The sequence below is a fragment of the Balaenoptera borealis genome (assembly GCF_965194805.1).
Source record: "Balaenoptera borealis genome assembly, chromosome: 13".
Taxonomy (NCBI): domain Eukaryota; kingdom Metazoa; phylum Chordata; class Mammalia; order Artiodactyla; family Balaenopteridae; genus Balaenoptera; species Balaenoptera borealis.
In genome coordinates this window covers 55,671,618-55,694,591 of record NC_138870.1, presented here as the reverse complement: position 1 = coordinate 55,694,591, position 22,974 = coordinate 55,671,618, and the positions used below count along the sequence as shown (strand labels likewise).

Genomic DNA, 22,974 nt, shown 5'->3' with positions numbered 1-22,974 from the left:
GACTCTTAGGTCAGGCAGTCTGATCCTGTCATATATATTCTTTAGATAGTTCTCTCTTTTGAGTTTATTTTTTCAACTTTATTGAGGTGTAATTGACAAAATTATATGTAGTTAAATTATACAATGTAATAAGATTTGGTATACATATATATTGTGAAATGATTACCACCAAGTTGATTACCACCAATTTGATTACCACATCTCTCACCTCGCATAGTTACCATTTATGTGTGTGTGTGTTTGATGAGAAGGCTTAAGGTCTCCTTTCTTAGCATCATGTATACAATACAGTACTAGTAACTATCATCACCAGGCTGTGCATTACATCCCCAGAACTTATTCATCTTATAAATGAAAGTTTGCACCCTTAGACCCACATCTCTCATCTCCTGCTCCCCAGCCCCTGGCAACCACATACTACTCTCTGTTTCTATGAGTCTGACTTTATTTTTAGGTTCCAAAGATAAGTGAGCTCACATAGTATTTGTCTTTTTCTCTCTGGCTTATTTAACTTAGCATCACGTCCTCCAGGTTCATCCATGTTGTTGCAAATGGCAGGATTTCCTTCATTTTTATGGCTGAAGCATTTCCCTTGTATATATGCATATATCCCACACTTTATCCATTCATCCATTGGCAGACACTTAGGTTGTTTCCATATCTTGGCTATCGTGAATAATGATCCAATGACATAGGAGTAAAGCCATCTCTTCAATACAGATTTTATTTCCTTCTGATATACACCCCAAAGTGGGATGGCTGGATCCTTTTTGAGGTCATTATGATCATTTGTATTATCTCAGAAAAAAGAAAACAACTCCATTTCATCCAGGTTTTCAAATATATTTGCATATCATTATATAATCTCTTATTTGATTCTTGTAATTTTCTTGGTTTCTATAATTATATCCCAAGTATGGTTCTACATTTGATGTATTTGCCCTTTTTTTTTTTTACAAAGAACTGACTCTTGCATTTATTTAATTCCATTCTGATTTTTTTAAATAAATTTTTGCTTTTAATTTGATTAACTTTGTTCTTCTTAGATTTTGTTCTTTTTATGACTTGAATACATAATTCATTTATTTCCATGCTTCCTTATAGTTTTCATAAAAGGTGATGGTAGTTGATCAGAAAGACACCAACATGTACAGTCAGAGAGTCCAGCTTTCCTTGAACGTAGTTATGTAACACAACATAGTACGTACAAAGAGTAGCACAGAACAGGAGACTCAGCAGGATTTTCTCCATTGGGGGAGGGTTATTTTTCTCTTCCATTTCTTTTCTGATCTCTACAAGCTCATGTTTCGTCTCCTTCTATGATTTTGCCTTGCCCAGTTTTCCTTGAGCTCTCATATCTCTGATCTCTTGTTTTATAGAGATGTGTATTTTTTTAATTTTGCTGTGATATATTTGGTCATATTCATCATTTGCTCCATGGCAGTCTTTTTCTCATGAGTATCCTTCATCTGTTATGGCTTTGTTTTTCTGTGCCTTCTCTCCTTTGTTTAAATATTAACTTGGTATATGTCTTATGCCAGTTACTTTTAAATTACTGCTTATGTTTACATGAGATGACTTTTTCCTAAATTGGAAGGGCGCAAAATTTACCCCCAGTTCACGGTACCTGCGATGAGTGCATTCTTCCTCAGCCAGCAGAGGGCAGCAACTGCAGGCTGCCACCAATGTAGAATTCCTCTCTGCCAGCCTGGCTCACTGGGAGATTGCTTCATGCAGTCTGTGGCATGTCTGGAGGTATCTCTCAGCCCACCTCCCTGGCTTTTCCCTGGTGCCAAACTGGGTCTAGGGCACTTCCTGCCACCAGTCAATGCAATCCATTCTAGTGTTCCAAACAAAGCATTATTGTTTTGCCTCATGCCATGGCCCCTGCTTTGGAGGACTGGGCCTTCTCCAATATCTCTGGTCAGAGGTGTCTCCTCTTGGCTTCTTAGCACCACACCCCGTTTGTCTTTCACGGGATTTGGTAACTTTCCCCGTGTATTATGGTTCAGTATTCTAGTTTTGCTGAAGATGGACTTTACATTCTGTTCTTTGTTTTGAGGTGATTTCTAAGAGAAGGTAGATCTCTCTTTGCTCTGCCATTTTGAAACCACAGTCTCCTCTAAATGCATTGAATATTTCTTGGCAAGAACAATTACAAATAGTTACACAAATGTATGATTTGATTTTCTCATTCTTAGCAAAATTGGGGCTTTAGGAAATAAATTTGGCAGGAAATTATCTGGCTCGCTCTCCTGTGCTAAAATTGGCTTTCAAAAATAAAAGTAACGGCAGGAGCTACAATCCCAAAATTGTAGAGTTGAAGATTGATTTTCAAAACCATTCTCTGATTTTAAACTTTATGAATAAGAACGAGCATCACTTTTCTAAATTAATAGTGAATGTGGATTAAGAGTTACAAATGGAAGGCATTTAGCTGCACAATATTGTGGTACTAAAAACAATATTGAGCATCCGAATTTTACAAATATCTGAGGTGTAGTTACCCTAAAAATAAAAATTATTATACCAAGATTCCATCAACTTTCAGAAGTACCTACATTTGTGAAGACCTATTTTTTCATCATGCAACTGAATAAAAATTAAACATTACTCTCAGTGAAAGGAATCTAGACTGAATTTTATACCTTGTGTTAGTTTTCTTGGGCTTCTGTAACAAAATACCACAGACGAGTGGCTTCAACAACAGAAATTCATTTTCTCACTGTTTGGGATGCTAGAAGTCCTTGATCAGGTGTTGGCAGATTTCGTTTCTTCTGAAGCCCCTCTCTCCTTGGTCTGCAGATGGCCACCTTCTCACTGTGTCCTCACATCGCCTGTCTTCTGTGTACCCGCATCCCTGGTGTTTTGTGCGTGTCCACATTTCCTCTTCTTATAAGGACACCCATCTGATGGGACCATAGCCCCACCCTTATGACCTCATTTAACTTTAATTACCTCTTTAAGGCCCTATTTCCAAATAGAGTCACATTAGGGGTTAGGGCATCAACTTATGAGTTGGGGGTGACACAATTCAATCCATAACATCCCTCACATTATTATACAAAATATAAGACCAGATACTGAAACCTAGATGTGAAAGAAAGAAAGAAGGAAGGGAGGGAGGGTGGGCGGGAGGGAGGGAGAAAGGGAGAAAGGGAAAGGAGGGAGAAAAAAAGAAAAATGAAAAGGTTTCCAGTTCTAAATAAGAAGAGTAACTACTTAGGAAATACATTTTTAAATTACTTCTTTCAATTTTTTAATCAATTTAGAATTTTAAATCTAGTTTACAGTGTCATACCTGTTAATTTTATGTGCTTATTTACATCATCACTCAGTAAAAACAAAGTCTAATTATATTTCTGGCAATTGATTTTTCTGGCACCTGGGCTGCCTCATTTATTTTATTCCTTCCATGGCTTTTAAGTTTGACTCCTTGTGTAAAGGGATATTCCTCAGGGTCTGGTAACATCTTCTCAACTGTGGCAACCAACTTACCTTTACCCAAACCTAATTTCCCTCAGATATTCCCTATTTTAAATTACGCTGTCATCAACCACCTGCATCAGTTAGGGATTGGATTCACCTGCGTATAAGAGAAAATACAGATGATGGTGTTTAAACAAGATAGAGGCTTATTTTTCTCCCACTGTAGGGCAGAGCCTGAGGGGGCAGTAGCCCCACTGTGTTCTCAGGACCCAGGCATCCTCCTACTTTCTACTAGCTCAACATCTCATGTCTCTCCATTCATTGCCATTGCCTTTGTTATAGATCCTTCATCAGGTCTGAAATATTTACTTCCTCATTCATCTTACTTTGAGCATCTTACCATTCCACGTTACTATCAATGACCTTTAGAAAACCTAAATCGAACAATGCCACGCCCTTTAAAAAAAAAAAAAAAAAAACTCTTTTGATGGTTCTCTCTTGCTGTCGGATGAAGCCAAAGGTCCTTAGTTTAAAACACAGAGTTCTTTGTAATCCAGTCCCCAACTGCTTTATCGATCTCATCTTCTGACACTTCCCCACAGTACCTTTTACTCCTCATCCTGAACTTCTCACTCTTCTCTAAGCAAGCTTTGGTCTTTGGTACCCTGATAGCGCTAGGTGTTTTGATGTTAATCAGTCCCTGCCTTTATCAATTCTAAATCTGTCGGGAAATAGAAATTGGAGTCAGCAATGGATTAAAATACCAACATCTTAATTTTTTTTTTTTTTTGACAGAGTCGGGGGGTTGTTAGAAAGCCTGGATTGAATGAACACCCGGAGTCAGGATTGTTATTTCCCTACCCCAACCCAGGTCTGATGTTGGGACTTAAGTAAGGGGAAAGTCAGATCTACAAACCAAACTCTAACCCCAGCATATCAGTTGGATTTGACTTAGCTGAATAGAACTAAAAACCCTAATATTGCAGTGACTTAAATCAAAAAGGAGTAGGCATTTCAGAACTAGTATATAATTCAACAGTGTCATCAAGGACCCATGCTCTTAAGTGTTTCTTCTCTATTATGCTTAGCACTTGCCTTCCATCCTTGGGTTTATCACATAGTCCAAGATAGTTATTGGGGCTCCAGCCATTTCATCTACATTCCGGGCAGCAAGAAAGAGAGTTGTAAGGAGCCTTTCTGGAAGTTTTGTTTACATGTCATTGGCCAGAACTTTCTACCTAATGAAATTAACACAACTTCAAGGGAGGCTAGGATATATAGTCTTATCCTGAGCAGTAATATGCCCACCCTCAAAACTGGTATTCTAGTGAAACGATGAAGATAAGAATGGATGTCTTGATAGGCAATTAGTAGTCTGCCACAGTCAGCTAACCGTGCAGCCTTGGCCTCCTGCCTCCTTTGAGTTCAGTGAGCCCCAGGAGTGGGACCCAGGTGTGCTTACCTCACGGTGCAGCAGCAGTGGGAGGGATTGGGTCTGGAGAGAGCCAAGAAGGGCCCAAGGGTACACTCCCAGTGCTGTTTTCCAGAACTGGACCATTGGGTAAATCGCTGCTCCTCCTCTGGGGAGGATTAAGTACAGATGGTAAGAGGGACCAGAAAATCGCCGGACTACTGCTCGCTCCGTGAGAGTGAAGCGGGAACCCACTGACGGAACCTGAGGCCAGGGAGCGGCGCTTGTCACGAGCGCGACTTTCCAGCCCCTCCTGCTAGGCCTGCACAGCTTCCGCAGTACTTCCACTGGTAAATGCCAGCTTATCCTCTGAGTCCCAGCTTGTATGTTGCTTTTCCATTGACACCTTTCATGACCTGTATTCTGACCCCCAGACAGATCTCTGTTCTTTTCTATCAGTGTGTTCAGACTGAAAGGATAACACTTCTCACGTGCTATTAGAATTCTCATTTTCTATCGATGCCTGTTTCTCCTCCTCTTTCTCCCAAACCGATACTAAACTGTGCGGTTTGGGAGGACAGGAGCCTAGTGTTATTATCTTTACATTGCAGCTCCTCCTGCCAGGTACCTGACGAGTCTTAGAGGTGCTGGAACATCTCCTGAATTAGCAATGCTGATTTCCTACTCTCCCTGTTTTATAATAAGGAGACTGAGATCTGGACAAGTTGAGTGACTTAGTAAATAATAAAAGTAATGAACATTAAGTGAGGTTTTCATTAAAACCTCATTGTGTTCCAGGCATGTTCATGAGTGTTTGTGTATATTATTCTCCTTAATTCTCCTATCAACCTGGTGAAGTACGTGTCATTATCCCTATTTTACATGGAGGTGAATTAGCCAAGACTGCAGAGCAAGGAAGTGGTAAACCTGGGATTTGAACCGAGGTCTTCTCTTACTTCAGTCCCTGTGCTAGCATAGCATGGACCAGACCCAGGTCTTCTAAGTTCATGCCTAACGCAAAAATATTTGAACTGTATCCCCTTTTCGTGCCCTGCTTTCTTGTAATGCAATAATCGTTTAATAATGCTTATTAAGACAAGGCATCCTTGGTATAGAGAGACACGCCTTTCGGCAGGGAGGGGACATTTTCCTAGTACTGATGCTTCATATCTGCTCAAGGCCATCCTTACACTCTTGCCCAAGTCACCAAGAACTACTTACAACAGTTGGAAGGAAAATCAGAAAGTTAATCTGCTCAGTTTAAAGCATGTTGGAGTTTCCCCTGGGAACTGAACGGTCATATGGGTTAATGCCTGTCAGAAAAGGATGCCCCCCCCGGAGGACACAACCATTTAGCGTTTGGCTTTTAGCAAGTTTAAAGCTGGGTCAGGGAAGTGAGGCGCGGGCTTCCCCTAACTCTTTTTAAGAGACTTCATGTGAATATTTGGGGGTTCGTTTATTTGGTTCAGAAGGAGAAGATGCATAGCCTGTCAGACGGAGCCAGGAGAGGTGCAGTGTTGCCCAGTCACCCCTCGTCAAGAGGCGACTCATGTGTTCCCTTAATTCAACACTTAACGACAGAAAACTGCACATTCATCACACAAGACTTCTCGCCAAATGTCTAGCCACACTCTGCAGTTACCCAAGAAAGAAAATGAGATTTTGAACTGTAAATAGTTCCTCTGTGCCAAGGACTTCTAATCCTTGGTTTCCTACAACAGGAGATTCGTAGAGTATTTCCATGATGCGGCTGTGTACTTTCCCCTGCATTCTAGAGATTAAATCCTTTTGATCAGAGAGCGTTATCCTTGGCCATCCTGCTTTCTCTGGGCTCTAACAGATAGTGAAGATGGCATTATAGGACCAAACGAGTAGAGGGAAAGTGAACGGGGAAGACAAACAAAAGGATGGCATGGAGACAATCATCTTATGTGGTTGGGTCATTGAATTGCATGTGAAATTGGAGCCCTAGGCCTGTTTGCTAGATTATGTGTTTTAAGCACAGTAAGAAGTGCATGTAATATTGCAACCCCGGTACACACATGTAAACACACACACACGTAACGGGTCACAGCCTGAAGTAGTAGATGAAGCTGTGTGTGGTGGTTACAGCACGAACCATAAAGTCAGACCAGCCAGTCAGCCCCTGCTCTCCCAGCTGAAGGCCCCCCGCGAAGAATTTTGAAAAACTGAGACCCCGCCACACACTTAGTTGTCATCCTAACTTTTGTCTCCTCAAATTATAATACAAAAACTGTCATTGCAAAACTGTCAAAAACTGTCATTTCCAGTTTGTGGTAAATATGCTTAAATATATTTTTGTCAAAATATGGAGCCACAGATTTAGCTCAAATTCGTGGAAAATTGTCCATTATATAACCTCATTGTCAAAGCCATTCCTCACTGTCACCCATCAAGCCAATCAGACTTAATTCCCTGTCAGAAAGGAAGTCAGTCTTTGTTTTGCAGCTCAAATAAACATCATAATGTGCCCACCTCCTTACCCTGACAGCTGTCCTTCTGAATTCTGATTCTGAGATGCAGGGAGATAGATGGATGAGAGGGGGTAAAAGCCTTGCGCTAAATCTGTGCCTGGTTGAAATAAGGCTGCACTCCAAGAGCTTCCCTCAGGAATGAGGCTTTCCCGAATTATCCCTTGATTTGATGCCTGGGAGTTTTTATATCCCAGGGCCAAGCTCATTCAGAGGTTTGATATGGATGAGAAATATGTCTTTCATTTGTAAAGGGGCAGGAAAACAATTGTGAATGGGGAAGTAAGAAGGGAGACTTGACAGATCTCAGATCCTCCCGGAACTTTCTCAGCGAGGCCAGTTTTGGGAAGACCTGCCTGTGGAATTTGAGGATCTGAAAACTGATTCTCCTAAAGTTAGGACTGGAACCCCCAGGAAAGTTTGCAAGTACCCCTAGGTCCTTGAATGCAAATAATGACAGTATCTACCTTCAAAGATAATTATGAAGAATAAATAAGGTGATACAAATAAAGCACTTAATGAAGTTCTGGGTGCATAGTAAACGCCCACCTTGTGTTTGCCGTTATTGCTGGTGCTGTAGTTATTTGACCCCTCTACTCGCTAACAATGTCATTTCTTGGTGGATGAAATAATCCTCAGGCCCATCCCTAACATTGGTGGGCGCCAGCCGGTTTAGCCACGGTTGGTCCACACCCCTGCAACCAGCGCCCCTTGGCCACTCCTTGGGTCTGGAACCCACATCTGGTGGCAAATTCCACTCTCAGAAGGACAGACTTCCACCCTGGAAGTGGACACAGGGTGTCTGGGCAGGAAAGTCAGGCTTCTGACCTTCTGGAGCTTGCACTAGAAAGGGTTAGATACAGGTCTGGGCCTATTCCACCACCACCGCCCCCAGGCCCCCAGCAGATTTCTCACCCAGACCGAGGAGGGCAGGAGCCACAGAAAGCACAGGTCCAGCACTGTGGCTCCTCCTGCTTGAGTCTAAGGGTCTTACTTCAGGGCTGTTGTTAGACTCATTAGGGATAATAGGTGTGAATGTGTCTTTAATGTAAGATTTAAGTATTGTCTTGATGGCCTTCATGATCCCAAATTCTGTTAAAGTCAACCCCCTTGAACAAACTAATGGAAACTACAGAAAAAGACAAGTTACTAAAATAGAATATAACGCCTTGTTTTTGTTTCAGGCACTGGCTTTCAGGCCTCAGGCTACAACTTCAACACCTATGACTGGAGGAGTCCCAAACAGAGAGGCAGTTTGTCCCCAGTCACTAAGCCTCGAAGCCAGACTTACCCAGATGTGGGGCTGAGTAACGAAGACTGGGACCGGTCCACAGTCAGTGGGTAAGGTTTTCACCAACTGCTGCCCTGTCCCAACTGCGTCCGGGTCATTTGGGCCAGATGTGAACTTCTCTACTTCCGGTGGCACCTACTGCTAGCATTGGAAGCATTGTGTGAAGCCACTGTCACCATCCGTGCTGGCCCCATGCCCAGATTCGAAGACTTGGGCCTGCCCAGTGGGAGCCAGGGCTCCACCACAAAACAGGGCAAGAGCTAAGTTTCCCTGAATGAAAACAACAGTAGCACATGAGGAAATTCTACTTCTGTAAACCGTGTCCTCACTCTATGACTAGTTCCCTCTCCTTTCATTTAGAAGGTAGTTTCACATTACCTTACATTAGAAAAAAAAATTTTTTTTTAACTGAGGTTTCCATATTTTTAACTGAGAGGTCTATTTTAGCAGTTTGCTCCTTACCAAAATAGTTTAAGGAAATTCATAAAAAGCGATAGCACTTAACGGCTCTATACTGATGTTTATAATGAGTGGGGAAAACATATTTTTCTCTCTTAGAGAAAAGTTTGATTTCCCATTCCCTGTGGACAAGAGCAGCTGAAAGATACTCCCACGGGTGCCATGTGGACGCAGCCGTGAATACTCTGAAATTCAATTAGTAAGACCATGGTCCTTCTGGTCTTTGAGATACTTTGAGTTTCCTAAAGCGTCCTTCTACTGGAGCTGGCTTGACTTGGAGGCCACAGTGGGAAGAAAGCCAGATCCAAAACGAATCTCTATTTTGTGTGTGAGATGAAGGAGAGAGAGATTCTGGATACCAAAAAAAAAAAAAAAAAATGTCTGGCAAGTTCTTAACCCAGACTGTTTTTCACAACAGTTTTACAGGGGCTCCGGACAGCGCAGAGGCCGAGCAAGAGGAGAACTTCTGGTCCCAAGCGCTAGAGGATTTGGAAACCTGTGGACAATCAGGAATTCTCAGAGAACTCGAGGTAGCCTCGGTCCTGCTACTTTTATTGTTTCTACATTCATTTTTTCTCTTGGTCCTTTTGAGTTGGCATTGATCACACCAGTTCATTTAAAAGCTTTAACCCTTTCCACAGGAGAAAGCTGACAGGCGTGTGTCTTTGAGAAACATGAATCTCTTGGTAGCTACCCTTTATGTTTATATTTTTGCTTGTGAAGCTGCCTTCCCTGCCCCCTTGCCGTCTGGACAGTGATTTGATTTTATCCAATGCAGTTAAAAGTATTTCTTTCCCCATTTCCACCCCCCCACCCCCCGCCCCCCCGAGCTTACTGACCTGTGGCTTCTGCCATCGCTCCCTGCTAACCCTGACTGTACCTGTTTGCCACTTTCTCGTTCGGGGCGAGCTAAGCCTCCCAGCAGTGGCATCTCTCATTCTCTTATGTGCTTTAGAAAGGTTTCTTTGGCATGTTTTCATTTGTACCTGGTAGAGACATTAATTTGATCGTGAAGAGGAACATAAGAGGAAATTTTATTTTACTTCATTTTGCCCTTAAAGTAGATGACAGTGCAGCTGGTGAAAAGAAGCCAGTCTGTTTGAAAAGCAGCCAACATATTACAGACCACGTTGCTGTTAATTGCAAATCCTGATTCTATGTTAACTTAGTGTGAATTCAAGGAGTTGCAGAGAGACGGAGTATAATAGCTGAACTCCTGGTGAGCTCTTTAATCCAAGCCATAAATTTGCTGACGGTATTCACACTTTGGTCTGGGAAGTCCTGGACTGTTTCCTTTTATGTTCTTTTAAATTTTCTGAGCTGTAAAAAATAAAGCGGCAAAAGTTTCATTTTTATTTTGATGTCATATGAGGTCCCCAAGTCACCATAAGGAATGTGAATGGCCTAATGGGGTGGAACTCTTGCAATTCTAAAACGATGACTCATCTTTATATTATTTTGCTTCTCAAATGCATGTGTGGATATTTTATGTGATTCTAATGTTTGTGAATCTGCAAAGAGAATTATAAAGAAAAATATTAGTTTGAATTTGTAAACATCGTGATTATTACCTGGCATGAATTGCAGCTTCAGAGCACAAGTTAAAGGACCTGGAGATGGATAATCCTATACAATTTAAATAAATTAAGATGTTAGCAATTGATTCCCTTTTATGAAACTTTCAAAAAAAGTAGAGTGCTTAAGTATCAGGTGGCTTATTTAAACTTTTACCACTTCCCGTGTGGAGAAGGATTGGCATTCTCCCAAACTGAATAAAGATCTCAGTTCACAATTTTTGAACATATTCCTGCTTTTCAAAGCATGTTTTGGCTCCTATGCCTTTTTCATTTTGCATTTTGAAATACTTCTCTTTTGAAGAAGCAGCTATTCTTCTAATAGCTTCTTCTACATTAGGTAAAATGAAGATGATGTAAAAAGTAATACAATGAAGTTGTGTTTTCACTCAGACATTGAGTTACCTAATGGAAACAACATCCGTCAGCATAGAAGTCATGTTGCAGGAGCCAATAGGTTTTCTCTAACGTCGTTTCAGGCAGGTGTGGCCCTCGAAATTATACATCCAGGAAAAAAAATGGGTTGAATTAACAGCCAAAGAGAAATTAAAGTTTTCAACTAGGAAGAATGATTGACAAATCCATAAATTAGAATCTCGTTCACACTTTTAGCACAAAGAGTATTCATTTATCAGTTTGGATGAACCCTGCTCCCTTGATTGCAAAAGCTACTATGCAAAAACTATTATTGGAGCTAGGTTCCTGCATAAGAAATTTATATCCAGCATTAAAAGTTAAAGCGTACTATAACTGTAACAAATGTAGAAGATTAGCTAAGATGAAAAATGATTACAATTGAATGAAAATGAAAATTATACTAGTCATTTTCCCCATTGCTAGCAATAATTTAGGTTCAGCTTTAGCGCTGAAAAATATATAGTTTTAACAGAAGAGAAAAATTCAAACTAAGACTTTGGACAAGTTACTTAATTTCCTTATCAGGTATTTCTTCTTTAAAATATGGGGATTATAATGACTAATGTTTATATGGCACTTAACATAGAACATGACACAATAAATGTTTGATAGAAATTATTTTTGCCACATTTTGAGTAATGAATACTGCCTTAACTATCTTTTGCTTAGTATAACATAGGAAGAAGTTTTAACTAAATGTCAGATAGAGAACTCTTGAATGTGTTCCTCCTAAGTTGTATGTATACCAGTTATCTCACTAATAATTTTGAAAAAGTATAATATAAATTATGAATGGTGCAAAATGAAAACAGGCAATACATACTCTTGAAGCAGAAACAAATCCTAGAAAACTTTAAATAATTACTTTTTATTTTAGTTTTTGTGTTTTAATTTTAATATTCCTTCAGCAATATCACTAATTCAATTTACATTCTCTTTAAACAAAACTATCTATCCTTTGAAAACTCGACCTGAAGACCTTTTGATAGTCTGTCATTGCTTCCATTAGAACCCTTTCTAGATCAGATTGTAACTTCTGTTGTGGTTAAGGCTCATCAAAGCACAAGTGTTGTCTCCCGGCTGTAGTGATTATTCGACTCCCAATGTGTTTCCTGTTGGTCTAATGAAAAATGAGTATTAAAAATAAATGTTAACAAAGCAAATAACTAGTCTAAATAGGTAAAAACAATAGGTGGATGGTCACCACAGCAAGAAAACAATCATCAGATGCTGTCAGTAACAGGAGATTAAACAAGGAAATGATATGTGTGAGTTAAATGCCATAAAATAAAAGGATGTCCCATGTTACCAACAAAGCTAGTAATAGAAAGGTTTCAATTTAAAGGGGATTTATCTGAAATAAACCATTATATGGATAATCCACACTGGATAAATGTTAAGGGTTTTTTTTTCATTTACTAAAAAAAGTCAGTTTTATGTGTTTCAACCTCATACTTGAGTGAGAACCAATATAGCCTCATAGTCAAGAATAAGAGTTTTGGAGACAGATTGCTAAAGTTGTAATCCCAGACTCTTGAGCAAGTTGCTTCACTTATCCAGGCATCCCCTTCCTTAAGTGAAATGAGGAGGTACAATAATTATAATACCTTACCATATAGAGTTATTATAAGTATTTAATGGTATGCAACATACACACACACAGATGTGGTACTTAGCATTTGTAAATGCTCAATGACCCATAAGGGTTTTTTTACAATTGTTTTTTTCAAAATTATCAGTAAGATAACTGATCTAGTCAGGATATTGATAAGTTCACTTGTTTTGTTTCTTTTTCAACAGAGTTGTAGATATACCTACCTGTGTGCTAATACTTGGCTGTCATTCAGAGATCTTGTTAGTGGCATGTGTATAGCTGAACACCAGGTGAAGCTTGGAATTATAAATCTTAGCAAGATAACAAATGAAAACTCTCTTCACTTTGCAGTATTCCCTCCTGATCAGTAATTTTAGATAGTGCACTTGGCTCATTTACTACCTATGGGACCTTGTGTAGGTCAGCCTTTTTGTGCCTCAGTTTCCTCACATGTAAATTAGGAGGAATAACAGCACTTACCTCATAAAGTTGTTGTGAGGCTTAAATGCGTGAATACATTCAAAGGACTCAACAAATTACACTTCTGTTACTTTTAGCATCGGTATTAACACCACTAGATCATGTTGTAGCCAGTCACGTGGCACGTGGAATTTGTTTTCTGTATCCATGATTTCATGCAGATTCACTGATGCTGGTATACCATTATATAACCATCATATGGAGGAACACAGAGCTGGCTACAGGCATATTTTCAGAATTTTAGCATCCTCTAACCATGAGAAATGAGCATTCCCAGTATGATATTGGTTTCAAATGCTCTTTTTGTTCCACTTCTGAGACTCAGTCATTTTTGAGATCTAATCTTACCATTCCTTGTGTATTATGCAGGGAACATATTTGAAACTGAACAAACTTCTCAATTCGCTGGTAAAATCCAATCCAGGTCTCATCACTTTTGAGCAAAGGTTTGAATACGGTAGCGTGATAAATGATTATTCCTTAACCTCTCTGAGGGTCTTACACAAAGGTCATTTCTAAGAAACACTGACCTACGCCAAATGATGTGGAGACCTAGCTGATCTACAAACTTCTCCAGCCGGCCACGTGGCCAAAGGAAAGACAATATGCCAGAGCTAGGCAGCCAGCATTCGGTAGAAGCCCTCACCTTTGTATCAATAGCCTCATTTCAGCCCATTGTCACCTCCAGGTGGGGCTAGAGGCACCACTGCAAATGGGGTCAGCCTGGTCCCCACTGAGGAGTTCTTAGTTCATTTCTGTAAGATATACTGAAGGTTGCCTTGTGAATCCCATCTTTAGATCCCACTCAGTGGAAAGTTAATGCTTAAAATGTAGTTTGCAGTAAGCAGATGTTAGAGCTTTTCAGTTTGCCTCCAAACTGCCAGGGGTGGTATTTGATTAAATAAACTCAATAGCTTAAGTACTTAAATTGGATTTGAGTTGTGCATTATAAATGTCACTTGTGAAGCATTTTCCCTGACTTTCATGGTGCAATTAGTACGTCCATTCTCCAGCCTTTGGTTATGCCCTGAAGAGACCGTATTTTGACTGGGCAGAAGGAGAAATGTGCTTCATGTTGAGCAACCAAACGCTTTTCTTAGTCCGTGGCTTAATTGTTTCTGAAAATTGTCAATGCCACAGGCAACAATCATGTCGGGGAGCACGATGAGTTTGAATCACGAGGCCCCTACACCTCGCAGTCAGCTGGGGCGACAGGCCAGCTTCCAGGAACGGAGCAGCTCACGGCCACACTACAGCCAGACCACTCGGAGCAACACTCTGCCCTCGGATGTGGGCAGGAAGTCTGTCACCCTGAGAAAAATGAAGCAGGAAATGAAGGAGATCATGTCCCCAACTCCTGTGGAGCTGCACAAGGTCAGGAAACTCTCTTCTCTTCCCTTAGGGTCACATTCTGTTCAGCGTGGCCACCCTGATGCAAGCATGATCATGACATTCTACTGTGGGCTCAGCCAAGGAGAGAAACTAGAGCTTAAAGGCAGATCATCAGAGACCGATTGTTCTCAAAACGTGATCTCTGAGAGGTGATCTCATAAAACGGGGAACACTGGCTTTCAAGCAATGAATTTATCAGAAATGTATTTATGGCCAAAATCTTCTCACAGAAGTTTGAGGTTCTAGTGTCACGTGGAGCTTGAATGAGTTGGTCTGTTATTCCAACTTCATTGGAAAGGGGGAAGGATTTTCTAAATGTCGTACACTCCCAGCTTCACTGAAAAGGGGTTTCAGGGGTGACGCTGGAAGGCTTAATCATCAGTTACAGACTTCTCAGTAGACGGTTGTATTATTCAGGGGACATGAAGTTCTCTTTGAGACATCATTTAGATGTCTTGGGTCAGGACAGGGTAAGCCCTGGTTATGTTCCATCTCTGCTGTGATAGTTGCCTCACTTTGCTTCATGGAAGAAAACCTATGATTGCAAACAGAGCTGAATTTGAGTTGCTGGCAGAGTTTGAACAAGGCACGTGTAGGTGACAGTGTCTGTGGAACCCAGGCCAAGGAAAGCAGTGGGAGGGAGCTTTCTCTGGTTTGCTTTTGTAGAACTCTAATGCTTTTTGCTGTTTTGTTGCTAATACATAAGGATGTATAGTTGGTAACAATCTCACCCTACTTTCCTTGAGAGCCAAGACCCTCTCTGTAGTTAATAATCTGTTAACTAGAGATAAGTTATCGGTCTTACCCAGAAGAGCATATAAATGTCAGGTTGAGAGGAGGTAAAGGCCAGCTACTCCCTTTTTCCTCTAACAACTTCAGTCTCCCTAACTATTAAAAGTAGCTGTTTTGCAGCTGACAAGGATATAGTGAAAGAAAAGATTGTATAGGAAGTTGGGTTCTGAATTCTGTGTTCCAGTCCTGGGTTCATTCTTTCATCACTCATTCATTCATTCATTCATTCAGTGCATAGACTGTGCACTCATTTACTTAAAGAATGTATTATAAATTCCCAGGGAGCACATGGTCTAATGGGGAGACAGTCCAGGAAACAGTAGGAAGATGGTGGGATAAGTACAATAGACGCTAGACTAGGCTGCCCTGGGGGATGGCAGGGGGGGGTGGTGAGGGGGGGGAGGGTTGGGGAGGAACCTTAACCCACTACAGAGGAACGATAAAGCCTTCCTAGATGCAGGTGTTGACTCCACAGGAAGGTGGAGGATGGGAAGGCATTCCAAAGCACAGAAAGAAACATGTACAAAAGGATGTCACAGATAGCAGTGTACTGAGGGAGTGCAGATCTGCCAACGAGAGCCTTGTGCATTCAGAGGCATTACAGACTTTACAGAAAAGCAAAGAAGTTTCTGACACTTGAGGGTGGGGACCCAGCTCTAGCCCCATATCACAAGTTAGTTTATCCAGTTACCCTGAATTGACGTCTGTCTGGTAAACACCAGCCTTCACCACCTGTCACATATCCTAATCTGCTAATTGACAAACCATTAGGAGGCTGTAAGGACTCCAATGGTGATTAAATTGGCAGAAGCTGCATAGTCACTGCTAATTCTGCTGTACCAAGAAAAGGGCTGGCCCTTCCTGATTCCCTCGGTTATTTAGGAGCCCTGCCTTCCCCTCTTCTCTAAAAGTCTACTGCCCAGGCAGAGGGGAGTATGCTGGGTAACCCACCTTCCTTCAGCACCAGAGGAAAAGGATACCAGAGAGTGCCTCCTGCGTGCTGTATTCTTTCTATTTTTAGCCTCCCACAACAGTGCTTCTTAGCAGATATTTATTACCTCCAGCTACAGCATAGGGAAATAGCAAGTATAAAATAGTGCCATTTTTCCTTCTGGAGTGAAGTGGTCTCCTCAAAGGAAGATTCCTGATAGCCCAGCAATACCAAAGGCTTGTCTCCCCATCCCTCCTGTACTGAAAGCAGTTAGCAAAGATAACGGCAGTCAATTGGCTGTGCAAGTTGTTATAGCTGAGGTTTTAAAAAATGTGCTGAAAATAGATCTTGTTTTTTTTTAAAAAAAAAAAAAAGGCGTCATGCATTTAGCAGCACAATGAGTGGCAGAGGATGGACTGTTTGGAACATTTGTGTGGGGGGCTGTGAATTGAGAGGCCACAGATCACAGACTCCGCTGGACCCACTTGACCTACTAAATGGGGCACTTCTTTCTTCCTTCACTTCAGTCATTTCCCCTCAATGGTAGCAGTAAGTGCATTTCCCATGTGGCTTCACTCTTCTTCCAGATTGATACCAAACAAAATAAGATGCTCAGAATTAGGTCGTGTCCTGGGCATTGTCAGACACCCAAGATGATCTTGTTAAGTGAAAATGTAGCGGAGGAGCCTGCCACCTGACAATATGGAATTCTGGGAGTGGTTTATGCTCACATCTCGGGTATCTTTTCTTTTTTAAGTGAATTCAGTTACCCTGATAGGCCATCCACATGTTTGTTGTTAAACACATTCTCCAATTCTGAAATGCTTGAGAGGAGAAATAGTCATTAGAAGAGTCACTTTACTCAGAGCAGAGACTGGTAATTGCGCTTGTGTCTTGATTATGGGCGTCCTTTGAACACTGCAGGATTACCTGACACCATGAAAAGGCACAGTGCCTTTTTGATGCAATTGAGTTACCTTCCCATTGGGGTGCTATTAGCCTGTACTAAACCTTCACAGAATTGAGGAAAAGGTACTCTTTTGGGGGGTGGTGATGTGGAGAGGGGACCAGGGAAATAGAAAAACATCCCTTCCTCAAGTTAAAAATAACCCCAAGTCAAGACTGCACAGCTTGGCAAGTGGAATGAAGGCTGGTTTTCAGTTCCCTGAGCCCCTTGGGTGGACTTTTCTACATAGACCTAGTGGAGGAATTCCCAAGGGGCTGCAAAGACCAGCATGGAAAGGCTGGGTAGGGTTAATAGCACACCATTCTGAACACACTTGGTGTTATTTTCCAGTTGCCATCTTTCTCATGGCTGTGTGCCACTTGGTGAAAGCTGGCCATGAGAACAAGTTGTGGATCTGTCCGTGTCCAACCCAGTACCTACCAACTCTTACTAGCACTAGAAACTGCCTCAAGAGGATAGGAATGAATGGGCCGGTATCCATCCCCCTTCCTGGGGAGAACAAACAAAAAGCAAAAACCACTCCGTCTCCTGATACAGAAAGAATAAAGCGTGGGCTTAATCTTCCAGTTTCTTGAGTTTCAACTTCCTCTCCATTATCTGCCCCTCCTTTTCCACCCAGCCCTCCTCACCAATACCTTTCCTTCCTTCAGACCTTATGAAAATGCAGAGCTCAGGTGAGAGGCTACACGGTTTTTGTTTATTTCACACTATCTATTGTGTCTGAGGCTCTGCCGTGTCCCAGCAGGTCTTCCGTCAGGTCGTCCGTCCATTCATTCCTGAACCTGATAAGCTAGTTATCCTTCCTGACACTTGAGAACAAAGCACCGCAGCCTCACTTCCCTTTTTGGCCTTTGTGGTTGGAGGAGGAAGTTGGCGCTGGAGTGATGATTTGGTACTTAGATGGGGAGCACGGGAGGTGGAGAAGTGAGGGGGTCATAGGGAAGTGATACTCGTGTCTCCAGAGGCCATTGCCTCTCAAACTTTCTTGGCTAAGACACAGTCCAAAATACATTTTACCTCACACTTCAGGACATACATACACACACATTCATATATGTAAATGAATCCCAAAATTGACTGCACAGTATACGCTAACATTTTCTGTTTTGTTTGATGCCCACTTCTTTTGCAATATTCTCCCCAGTTCAGGAACAGGCTCGGCCTTAAGAGGAAATATGAAATGGAAATACATATCTTATTCCGGCACAGGCATCTTTCTTCACCAAATATTTGCAGTTGGTACTCAAGATCCAGTGAATTGTCAGACAGACAGAGGTTTGGTCACAATCTGACAGTCATTGGCTACGTCACTCCTCTGAACTTCAGTTTACTCACTTAGCAGAAGAGGGGAGGGATCACCTGTTATCAGGAGAGGAGACTTCACAAATAGCATTTCCCAGGTGAAGTCACCATCCAGAGTCTTACCTCAGCCCTACAGCGTCAGAAACCCAGAAAATGAGATCTCCTCAGGATCCCAGCCTTAAAGACGATTCAGGCAGCTGCCTTAGAGCCTCCAGAGATGGAGGCGTACACCGTAATGAGAATCTCTTTAGAGAGAGAAATGGACATGTGTCTAGTTATTAGTCACTACATCAGTCTGACAAGCATATTCTTTCCTTGTAAAACCAGGGGCAGCTGACAATCAGTGTGGAATTATAAGACAAGGGTTGGAGTTTAGGTTGTATGTTTTATATGAGTAATGACATCCAGCCCCGAGAGTCCTCAAAATAGATTGTTTCAATCAGCTTCCCTTGTCTGTGATTCTGTTAAGACTTACTTTTCAAAAATGTAAAAAACAAAATTCTTAAACAGATGATTGACTCATGCAAAAAAAAAGTGTTTTTTAACTCATTAATGAGGAATGACAGCAGGATGAAAAAGCCTGTTCAAAGGAAAGATAAAGAAATTATACCATATATATATATATATATATATATATCTCAGTCCATGGAGGGAAAAAAAAAGAATGCCAAATAAGATTTCCTAGTTAAAATGAAAGCTGCTCAATGACTTACAGGGAAATAAAAGCAAGACCTTTGAACTTGTCTTTTCTGAGGGACAGAACTCAGTTTGCATCGTATCTCTTCTCTGTAAGTTGCCATCCACTTTTACAGAGTCTGAGCCCTGAGCCATAGAAATGCTAAGTCAAACAGAGTGCAGTCCCCTAGACTCAGATGACCCTTAGGCGGGCTTGTTAGGCAGTGGTCTAGTGTGCCTGATATCTCAGTTTTTGATCTCTCACTTCTGTCCAGAAATGTTAATAGCTTCCCTTAAGTCTAGCCCTGGCCTAGGGATCGTTCATCTTTTTTTGATGTTTTTGCTTGTCTCTGTTGTGATCAAATGTGTTTATTAATAGGCCGTAAAATATTGTTACCTCCGGGATAGTCACTTTACAAATGAGGCGGCTCCCCGAGGGTCACTGTTTCCCTAATGTCCAGGTCCTTGGAGAGTAGCCTGTTGGACCTCTTCCTCCACCATCGTTCTGCTCTGTTGTGTGTCTGTTGCGTGTCTGGCCGGGCTGTGGTGAGGATGACATTGATAACAGTCCAGCCCAGGGCTGCCCTCTTTCTTCCCCTTAGATGGAGCTCTTTCTTGTTTGAGGATCTTTGTAGCGTCAAACCACAGCATTCCCTGGAATGAGGAAATAAAATCAACTTTCTTAGTGCTCAGTGCAGTGGGAGTTTGGTCCGCTGTAATTTGTCATACTTCCCGAATGACAAGTTCCTGCCCCCAAATCCCCAGAAGCCCAGAGGATGGGTGAAGGGAATACCTCTCGCCCAGAGACGCAGGTGGCCCTGAATCAAGGAGGCCACCTGTGACACTGTGCTTTATAATAAGTATATATTTGATCTTGGTCCCAGTTGCTGGCACAGAGCTCCTAAAAACCCTTGGAATTTCTGAAGTGTTGAGAGTGAGAAAGGCATCTTTTGTTATGTTAATGAGGTGCCCTTTAGATGCACTTAAGGATGGGGGTTGGTTGCCGGTGGAGCCGACCCTGTGATTAGAGGGTTGGAACTTTCAGTCCCACCCCCAACCTCCAGGGAGGGGCGGGGATTTGCAGGTGAAATCAATCACCAAAGGCCAATGACTCAGTGCCTGTGTAATGAAGCCTCTATAAAAACCCAAAAGGATGGGTCTCCAGGAGCTTCCAGGTTGGTGGGCACGTGGGGATGCGGGGAGAGTGGTGCGCTCAGAGAGCGCGGAGGCTCCGCGCCCTTCCCGAATACCTTGCCCCAAAGCAGCGCTTCCGGCTGGCTGTTCCTGAGTTGTACCATTTTATGATAAACCGGTGATCTGGTAAGTTCTGTGAGCCGCTCTAGCAAATTAGTCAAACCCAAGGAGAGGGCTGCTGGAACCTCTGAGATATAGCCGGTTGGTCAAAGGCACGGGTGACAACCTGTGTCTGAAGACCATTGTCTAAAATGCTGGGGTGGAGGTGAGGTGGCATTGTAAGACTGAGCCCTTAACCTGTGGAGTCTGACGCTATCACCAGGGAGATAATGTCAGAATTGAGTTGAATGTAGGACACTCAGCTGGTGTTGCAGGATTGCTTGGTGGTGTAGGGAACCCGCCTACCCCCAACACACACACACGTTCGAACTGTGAACACGACATCTTGCGCACATGGGCCTGAGGGCTATGGAGGTCAGTAAGTTGCCAGGGGGACTCAGGAAGAGTCAAGAGCTGGAGGAGAGCCTGGCCAGAGCAGCCCTGGGGGCCGGAGAGCAGAGGCAGGTGTGGAGAGGGGCCGGCAGGCAGTCCTGAGCTGAGATGCTGGAATGGTCTCTGCCAGGCTGGATGACTTGGTGCTGGCTGGGCAAGTAGAAAGGGCCAGGGGCAGAGCTGACAGTAACTAGGTGTCCATCAGCTGCCCGTGGCGTGGCTTGATCCCCTGGAGAATTGGAGAATGATCTGGTTCTTTCCTCTTTGGTATCATGTGAAATGAAAGCTGCAAAGGTGCTCTGAGATGAATTGGGAAAGCAGCCCTCAATCGGCCATGGATCTTAAAAACTGTGAACTTCTTTGGTTGAGACTTAGTTCTCCGAGGGCCAAGTCAGCCCTGACACGCACAGACTTAGGGCCACCATCCAAGCTCTGACTCTCCCATTGTTGAGCCCCCGTTTGTCAAGCTCATGGGGCCACATGCTTGCCAGAAAGCAGGAGGCAGCGTCTGACGCTGCTGTCTGTCCAGTTCTCTCCTCTGCCAACGAGACTCCCGGACAGGAAGGCAGCAGCTGCTTTTCCTGACCCTGTTCATCTTGGAACCCACACTTTTGAGTGGCAGAATCCAAGATGGCTTCCTCTGGGCTGGAAGAATGCAGCTGGAAAAGCCATACTTTATTTTTTTCTTCCAGCCCCACAGGTAGTATAGGATTGTGCTCAAAACCAACATTACTTGAATTGTCAGGTTTAAAGGAACAGGGCTCCCCCAGTGGTGTCTGCAAGAATAAACCCAAGTGCCCGGTAATTTGTGGAAATACTAGAACCATCTCTGATAAGGCCATCGGGCAAGGGGCTGAGCCACAGAGGCAGCCAGGGCTTAGGAACTGCTTCTGGGATGGCTGCCACTTGCCTTGACGTGCTCAAGATAGTAGACACGGTTGCCATTAAAATCCAAGCGGGGAGAGTTGGCTCTGCTGCTGAGGCTTTTCACTTGTGTCAAAACTGAAAACACAGGCATTAGGTTTCTGATCTTTGCCTCGAGGACATTGTTCAGACACGCAGATAGACTTGCTTAGAAATACAAAACAAGGCTCAACTTGAATCACGGTGAAGCCCGCCACCTCCTGTTAAAGCTTCTGTTCTCAGGAGGGTTAGAGGCCGTTGCAGCGTGCGCTGTGATGAGTGGTTAAAATTGAACTGAGTTTCCTAGAATGGTATCCTCGCCCAGAGAGTTACGTTCCAAGAGACGCATTGGCCCTTTAGAACAGAAAAATCTATCGTTGTGTTCTAGTGCATTACCCGGAGGCATCCTCTGGTCAGCACAGAATGGAGACCTTACAAGAAACGTCTTGATTTACTTGGGTTAGGGTGAAACACGAAGAGCTCTTAGCAGCTGGGAGCAGTTTGGCCAGATGCTTGGGGAAAGCCACAAAAGGGCTCTGATGAGAAGAAATACAGCAGATGTGATAAATTATTCATCTTTAGTTGGTTGGGCAGTTGGAAATGGATAAAAACTGCCTGACCAGCTAGTAGATTTGTATGTCGAGGGGGAAAAAAAGTCATGATTTGGTGGAAGGAACACAGCAAATGAGGTCAGATATTCTAATACTGAAATCCCCAGGCTTATGTATTCTAACTGGACAAGTCCATTCATCAAGTTCAAGGGGCGGTGTCCTCGTTCGTAGGAAGGGCATGATTCTGCTGCACAGAGTTGTTGGGAGGTCAAAAGCAGTCATATATAGGAAAGTGCCTGGTGAAGGGATTCATCTGTGGGGGAAAATTGTGACTTAAACTTTAGAATCCTTAGAATTACTTTTGGACAGGAAATAAATCAGAAGTAACCACTACCCATCTCCAGCTAAACAGGAGGGCAGCAGCTACATGGCACAATTTATTGTTGCTGCTTTTGAGAGCAGCTGTGCATCCTATTTTTGTGAATTATTGATTCCTGGAATCTCACCTCTGTGTCATTTTAAAATTTCATTTTGTTATTTGCTATTTCCAAGCTACTTCCAGGAGAACCATAGCGCTGGCTATGAAAATTCACTCTCCTCTAACCTTAGGAAATCTTTCTAGAGAAAC

The 22,974-nt window shown here is 42.6% G+C and overlaps 1 protein-coding gene and 1 long non-coding RNA gene across 10 annotated transcripts in view; one reads left to right on the top strand and one right to left on the bottom strand.

Annotated features, from left to right (window-relative positions):
• The window catches only part of GRIP1 (glutamate receptor interacting protein 1), a 713,644-nt gene that overhangs the window by 672,431 nt on the left and 18,239 nt on the right, over positions 1 to 22,974 (top strand). For all 9 annotated transcript variants that reach the window (XM_082351188.1, XM_082351190.1, XM_082351185.1 and 6 more), the window contains 3 exons: positions 8,517 to 8,673; positions 9,501 to 9,612; positions 14,288 to 14,521. In XM_082351188.1, the coding sequence (XP_082207314.1) occupies positions 8,517 to 8,673; positions 9,501 to 9,612; positions 14,288 to 14,521 (503 nt within the window). The remainder of the gene's footprint in view (positions 1 to 8,516; positions 8,674 to 9,500; positions 9,613 to 14,287; positions 14,522 to 22,974) is intronic.
• LOC309609603 overlaps positions 16,627 to 22,974 on the bottom strand; it is a 32,781-nt gene continuing 26,433 nt past the window's right edge. The window contains exon 2 of the long non-coding RNA XR_014233509.1: positions 16,627 to 19,860. This is a non-coding gene — a long non-coding RNA (uncharacterized lncRNA). The remainder of the gene's footprint in view (positions 19,861 to 22,974) is intronic.